Source organism: Athene cunicularia (genome assembly GCF_003259725.1).
Source record: "Athene cunicularia isolate RWA chromosome 10 unlocalized genomic scaffold, athCun1 chr10_part1, whole genome shotgun sequence".
NCBI lineage: Eukaryota > Metazoa > Chordata > Aves > Strigiformes > Strigidae > Athene > Athene cunicularia.
In genome coordinates, this window is record NW_020799112.1 from 8,747,050 (window position 1) to 8,754,173 (window position 7,124).

Below are 7,124 nucleotides of genomic sequence, written 5' to 3' on the forward strand. Positions count from 1 at the left end.
AACCTGCAAGGTGGTTCAGGACCCGTCCCCCCATCTAAAAGCCCTGGAGGGTGATGCAAAACCCGTCCCACTCATCCCAAAGCCCTACAAGGTGGTTCAGGACCCTTCCCCATCACCCCAAAAACCTTCAAGGTGAGGGAGGACTCGCCCCTCCACCCCAAAACCCTGCAAGGTGGTTCAGGAACCATCCTCCCACCCCAAAACCCTGCAAGATGAGGGAGGACCTGTTCCCCCACCCCAAAACCCTCCAACGTGGTTTAGGACCTCTCGTCCCGTGTTGTGTGTGTGTCCCCCCCCCAAAAAAAACCCAACAAAACACTGTAAAGATGGTTCAGTACCCGTGCCCCCACCCCAGAGTGCTCTGGGATGCTGGTTCTTCCCCCTCAAACCCCCTGCACAGACGCCCCCGGACCATGTCCCTCCACCCCAAAGCCCCACGGCCCAGCTCAGCCCCTTCCCCTCCCTCTGCATCCCCCCACACCCCCCAGCTCTGAGAGGGTGCAGCAGGATGCAGCCAGCGGAGCTCATCACCCCGCACCAGGGCTGGGGGTTTGGAGGGGAGGGCAGGCAGTGGGGCGAGGGCATTTTCTTGCTGCTTAGAAATTTTCTTTGAAGAAGCGGAAGCCGAAGCGCTCACAGTGCACCCTGACGACTTTGGCAAGCGCTGGTGAACCGCAGAAGAAGACATGGACTTTCCCTCTCTTCTCCTCCGCCACCTTCCCGAATACCTGGGGGACAGGGGATGAGGAGGGGGGGCACAGCCCGCTCCCACCCCAGCAACAGTCAGATCCCTGCCTGCTCTGGTCCCTGCCCACAAATCAGCCTGCCCATGTTCCCCACAGCACTTGCTTTCCCACGGGAGAGAGAAGCTGTTCTGGATCTGGACATCCCAGCACATCTTCCTGCTCTGAAATGGGTTGTGGCCCCCTGCAAACAGCAGGTTTAGGGAGCACAGTTCCCTTTGCATGTGTGATTTGGGGCAGGGGGGGAAGCCCTCACCTTGTTCCAGTCAGGGCGGCCAGGCTGGGTCCTGGTCCGCAGCCCCGTGATCGAGTCCCTCTGCTCCTTGGTGGCCAGCAGGTCCAGGGCCATCTGTAGCCCAATGGCCTTCATGTCATTCTTGCTGAGGGCCGATGTCATGTACATGTGCATCTCCAAAAACCGCCCTGGGGGTTCAAGGGGAGCCCGGCTGCAGACAGGGGAGTGGTCCAGCCCCTCACTGTGCCCACTCGGGTCAGGTCAGGCTCTGCCAGGGGGTAATGGGGGGGTCACGGGGGTGCCCCCTGCTCACCTTCTGGCTCCTGCTCAGCCTGCTCCATCTCCAGCTTGGTTAACAGGCTGATGAACCACTCAAAGTGCTTCTGGTCCCGGTTTATCCAGATAAAATCAACCTGGAAAGGCCACAGCAGCCGCGGTGTTGGAGCTGGGGGCCAAATCCAGCCACCCACCTCCCCAGACCTCCCAGAGGGGGACGGATGATCGCAGGCTCTCCCCTCTCATCCCCCCAGGAGCCTGCAGCCCATCCCCAGGGTAAATCTTGGTCCTGCAGCCCCCCTCCACCTTCTCCAACCTTCCGGAGTGTCATCTCCTTGTCCCGCAGGTCCTCGCACCACGAGTAGCGGCAGCTGGGGCAGCTCTGCTTTCTCTGACGGTACCTGCGTGGGCAGACGCAGCCCTGCCTGCCCCACTGCCTGCAGCCCTCGGACCCCAGCAGACCTTTGCAGGGCCAACCCAAGCACCTGTTTGGCCCCCAGCTCTGGAAAAACATCCCAGGGTGGGAGCAAGTGCAGGCAGGCAGGTACTGCTGAGCAGACAGGGAGCAGGCAGCTGGACGCCTGCAAGATGTTTGCACGCTCCGAGGCAGCCAAACTACCTCCTACAACGTGCACCCCTCTGTCACGTTGCAAGCCGCAAAACAAGAGGAGCAACCAAATTCCTCCTGACGAACCACACGCCCAACTGCAAGAGGCCAGCGGCATGCGTGCCAGGGGGCAGCTGGACACCTCAGTGTCCCCAAACACCAACACCTTCCTCTAAAGGGAAATGAAAACTCAAAGCCCACCCGGCTTGCGAGACCCTCCCACCCTTTGATAGCATAGCTGTGTGCTTCCCATCAGGGTGGCGTGCCCCTTTCTTGGGTGTTTTGGAGTAGAACCCCCTGGGAACACCACGGGAGCACCCAGCTGTGGCTGTACATTGCGAGTCCCGAGCTTGGAAGTGAGAAGAGACAACTTAGAGGCATTGAGGATGTGTCTACCATGGCAGACATCATGTTTTGTGTCTCCTAAAGCCACGTCCCTGCTCGTCTTGGGCTCCGCCGGCGCAGCCACGGCCTGAACTGCCGCAGCAGCACCAACCTGTGCATGATGCTCTGCAAAATGGAGGCAAAGGGGGTGATGCCGATGCCTGCGCCGATGAGCACAGCGTGCTCCGAGGTGAAGATCTGCCGCGTCGGGGTCCCATAGGGGCCATCGATGTAGCACTAGGAGAGACAAGAAACTCGGAGAGAGATCCAGCAGCCCTGGGGTACTCAAACAACGCTTTGGCTGCGGAGAGGAGCAGGGTTTGTGCACAAAGGGGGCTGCGGAGCCCGGGCAGAGATTGGGGTCTGGTGTAGGAGTTTTGTGGGAGCAAAGGAAGAGGAGGATGGGGTGGGCAGGAGCATGACGGCCTCCGGCAGCACGGGGTTTGCGTCAGCCCCATCAGGACCCTCCGTGCACATAGGGTGGCTGGGGACACATGTGGAGTGACCAGGTGCACTCATGGGGTGACTGGGGACATGTGGCATGGCTGGGGACATGGCTGGGGTGGCCAGGGACATGCATGCAGCAACTGGGCACATGCATGGAGTGACCAGGCACATGTCTGGGGTAACCAGAGACACATGTGGGGCGGCCAGGGACATACATGGGGGTGACTGGGCACACACGTGGGTACCCCCCGGGGATGGCGAGCACAGTCCATCTCACTGGAGCTGCAGAAGGCCCAATGTGTCCCTCACCTTGATGCTGCAGAGCCGATGGGTGGCCCCCAGGCTGGCAGAGACCTGTGAGGTAAAGAGAGCAGCGACCATCTCCTCCCCAGCCCTGACCCCCCCGACAGCTCATGCTGGAGCTGCTTGTTCCCCAGGTTTGGTATTGGGGTGACTTTTTCCAGCTGGGTTGATCCAGACTGCACACACACTGCTTGAGCCAAGCCCAGCGCTGTGCCCGCACCTCTGGTGGGACACTCCAGGAATGTGTCACCTGATAATCAGTTTGAGTATTGATTAAAAAGGCAATTATCCAAATCCCAGCACAAACTGGGGAGTGAATAAGAGGTTTCCAAGGACCACCCGGATAGTGGGAGCAGGCGTGGGGAACCTCTGCTCATCAGGGAACAGATAAAAGGGTAAGGGCGCCGGGGAGAGAAACGCATTAAAAGCGGTGCATGTAAATTCATTATCTGCAAGGGCTGCTCCTCCAGCCAGACAGAATCAATATCCTGAAACCTTTTCATGTTGGGGGATAAAAGCCACTAACTGTGGCTCTTAGCATCCTGGCATTGCCATGATTTATATTTGAGAAGTTTCTTTTTTTTTAAAGAGCTTTTTTTATGAGCTTTAGCCCACTTGGGATGGAAGCGACGCTTCCCCTCCTTTTTCATGTTGGTTCTCTGGCCATTGCTGTGGTGATGAGAGCAGAGACACTCCCCCCTCCCCACCCTGCTGCCCTCGGGAGCTCAGGGATGCTGGGTGAGGGTGGGAGATGGTGCTCACCCCCCCCGCCGGTGGGTCCTCCTCTCCAGGGGCAGCAGCTCCAGCAGCTTTGTACGACATCAGCTGAACGGCTCCGTCCCTGCCGGTGGCCACAGCCCCCTGCTCCAAGCATGCCTGGCTGCAGAGACCCTCCTGGAAGCCAAAGGCCAAAGAATCGCTGGTTGTACGCCCACAGGCACCTGATGATCCCTCAGGGCCACATGGCCTCGGCAGAGCCCCCAAGGCCACACCAGCACCTCACAGGGAACGCACACCACGAGCGATACCCCAGCACCCAGCTGAAAGCCGGGGTGAGCCCAGGGGGAGCCACTCAGCAGAGAGCATCCAGCCCAGACCTGGCCTCACTTCTGGGCTGTTTTGGAGTTGGCCAGAGTGGTCTGCACATGCCAGATGAGGCCATCAGCCTGAGGAACTCCATGGGGACATTGCAGGGGGGTCCTCAGCTTGGCAAAGCCATCATCTCGCCAAAACCTGAGCCCAGTCCTCACCAACCTGCGCCCAGTGCTGGCACCTCTTCTTCCTCAGGCTCCTGCTGAGCGGTTTCAGCTCCAGGTTGGGCAATTCGGGCTGCTGGAAGTATTCGTATAGCTTGTTGGTCCACTGGCCCAGCGACCTGATGTGCAGCCAGAAGGTCTCTGCAGGGTGAAGCAGAGCAGTGGATAGGTATCCTACGTCAGGACCCACTCCGCAGCCCCAGCACCGCACAGCTCCAGCACCCGCAGCACACCAGCACGGGGCTTGCTCTGATAGCTGTGTGAAGCCCAAATCCCCAAATCCTGGGCACCTGTGGGGCTGGAGAGTGCATTTGGTTAGTGTTTGGTCCCCATGCCTTGCTTGAAATAATCTGAGTACATGATTTTAGACAGAATTTATGTGCTGGTGGAGATGGAGGTAGGTGAGTTGAGGCATGTGTTGTGGCCAGCAGGGACAGGGAAGGGATCTGACCCCTGTACTCGGCACTGGTGAGGCTGCACCTTGATTACTGGGTTCAGTTTTGGGCCCCTCACCACAAAAAGGACATTGAATGACTCGAGCGTGTCCAGAGAAGGGCAACGGAGCTGGTGGAGGGTCTGGAGCACAGGTCTGATGGGGAGCGGCTGAGGGAACTGGGGAGATTTAGTCTGGAGAAGAGGAGGCTGAGGGGAGACCTCATCACCCTCTACAGCTCCCTGAAAGGAGGGTGCAGAGAGGGGGGGTGAGTCTCTGGAACCAAGGAACAAGCGACAGGACAAGAGGGAATGGCCTCAAGCTGCGCCAGGGCAGGGTCAGGCTGGCTCTTAGGAAGTATTTCTTTGCAGAAGGGGTTGTTGGGCGTTGGAATGGGCTGCCCAGGGCAGGGGGGGAGTCCCCATCCCTGGAGGGGTTGAAGAGTCGGGTTGACCCAGCGCTGAGGGATCTGGTGGAGTTGAGAATGGTCAGTGTTATGTTAATGGTTGGACTGGATGACCTTAAAGGGCTTTTCCAACCAAGATGATTCTGTGATTCTGTGAAGACACACTGCCCTGCTCCATGGGCATGGACACCTCTTTGCATGACCCTTAGAGGGGACCCAGCTGCCTTGACAAGGCTCATGCAATGCAAGACATCACCCCAGTGATGCAAAACAAGTGACAGATCAGCCATCACCTTGCTGCTCGGGGGCACTGCTGATGGTGAAGGGGTGCCATTCGTAGCTGGCGATGGCTGGGATGTTCAGGTAGATGTAGTCTCCGGGCTTGTAGCGGAAAAACTGTGGCCTCTCAATCACAAGGTGAGTCACCTAGGGGAAAGGGAGAAGCTGGGAGCAGCCAGCAGGCACCTCACACCAGTCAGTCTCCACTGGGTGGTTTCCCTGCAGCCCACGAGCGCCCAGGTTTGTGCCTCCCCTTTTGAGCACAGCCAGGACAAAATAGACTTACAGCTTTGACCTGAGAGAGGGGTTTATTCTCATATTTTCTGCCCAGCTTCACTACCAAACAAAAATCACATTCAGGGCTGGGCTCAAACAATATTTTTTTCAGAGAAATTAAGAGTCAAAGTGTTTTTCATTTTGTCTCCAGTTGTTGTATGAGTTTATTTTTTTTTTTACTTGAAAAATAGGCAAAAATTTGAAATTAAATTATGGCTTGAAAATTTTAAAATGCTGCCACCTCTTGCTGCAAACATTTACCAGTGCAGCCCAAAGCAACCGAAAACTGCATCTTTTCCATATAAGCTGTTGATTGTCCCCTCCCTCCCACACATGACTGAGGGAGCACCCCCCTTCCAGATGTGCAGACACATTGGGGCCGTCCCCCCCTTCCATGTCCCCCTTTCCCCCTGTGCCCTATAGCTGGCACCATCACATTGCAAAGTGCTTTTCACAAAACTGCAAAATGCGTTGCAGGTATTAAAGGTATTTCTGAGCACTGGAGCATCTTTTCTCTGGCTCTCGGAAGAGGAGAGCATCAGGAGGGAGATGGGAAGGGGCACAAAGACACCCGCCCCCCCAGCAGGTGCTGACCTTGGAGGGGAGCAGGTTGACCTCCACGATGCGCAGCCCCCCCGCACGCTGCCAAGCCAAGCCGAGCACCTTCTCCATCACAAAGAGGCAGCCAGGAACCACAAACCACTTCCAGAAGTGGGGGCCATGGAGGATGAGGAGGGTCCATATGAAGATGTAGGAGAGGTGGGTCCAGTAGAAGACCTGTGGGCAGAAAGGGACTGCCAGGGTGGAGCTCAGTGTGAACCAAAACTGGTGGAGCCAAGCTGTGTTTTGTGGCGAGGCCGTGCTGGGGCATACCCACGGACAAAGGCAACCCAAATGGTGGAGAAAAGCACAGAAACCCTAAAACTGCAAATCTGAGGAGTGGGGGGTATCCAAGGGAGGTATTGGGGGGCACCACACCAGCTCAGAAGCTCTCCCCCACCCATGGGGCAGCACCCAGATGGGCACCCCCCTGCCAGACCCTCGCCTCGCTCCCCCCACTCCCCAAACCGGAGCAGATTTGGCACCGTTGGGGTGACCCTGCTCTGGCAGGACCCACCTCGAAGTGGCCGCTCCGTCGGACGCAGGGGCTGGAGAAGGCCAGCATGGTGGCCAGCAGGGCCTGGAGGGCCAGCCCGGTCTGCGAGGCTGTGCCTCCCAGGCCCCCCACGCCGGGCCGGGCCCGCAGGAGGTACTCAGCGAGGCCGTGGCACCCATCCTGCCGCGCCATCCTGCCTGGGCACACGCACTGTCACGGCGGGGCACCTGCAGCACCCACCCGCGCGCACCCAGATTTCTGCTGCACTCACCAAACTCTCGTCTTGTTTTTTTTAAACTAAAAAGTGGACATTTTGGAAAACATTTGGATTTGTCCTTTCCTGAGCCCATTTTTGGACTCAGTGTCATGGCAAGGGGGGGGTG

The 7,124-nt window shown here is 58.0% G+C and overlaps 1 protein-coding gene across 1 annotated transcript in view; it reads right to left on the bottom strand.

Annotated features, from left to right (window-relative positions):
- Positions 1-596: 596 nt before the first annotated feature.
- The window catches only part of NOX5 (NADPH oxidase 5), a 10,099-nt gene continuing 3,571 nt past the window's right edge, over positions 597-7,124 (bottom strand). Inside the window, exons 6-16 of the mRNA XM_026856239.1 lie at positions 6,763-6,938; positions 6,240-6,422; positions 5,384-5,516; positions 4,250-4,392; positions 3,925-3,936; positions 3,002-3,046; positions 2,364-2,482; positions 1,571-1,655; positions 1,292-1,391; positions 1,000-1,166; positions 597-728 (exon numbers count right to left, since the gene is read on the bottom strand). Of these exons, the coding sequence (XP_026712040.1) occupies positions 597-728; positions 1,000-1,166; positions 1,292-1,391; positions 1,571-1,655; positions 2,364-2,482; positions 3,002-3,046; positions 3,925-3,936; positions 4,250-4,392; positions 5,384-5,516; positions 6,240-6,422; positions 6,763-6,938 (1,295 nt within the window). The remainder of the gene's footprint in view (positions 729-999; positions 1,167-1,291; positions 1,392-1,570; positions 1,656-2,363; positions 2,483-3,001; positions 3,047-3,924; positions 3,937-4,249; positions 4,393-5,383; positions 5,517-6,239; positions 6,423-6,762; positions 6,939-7,124) is intronic.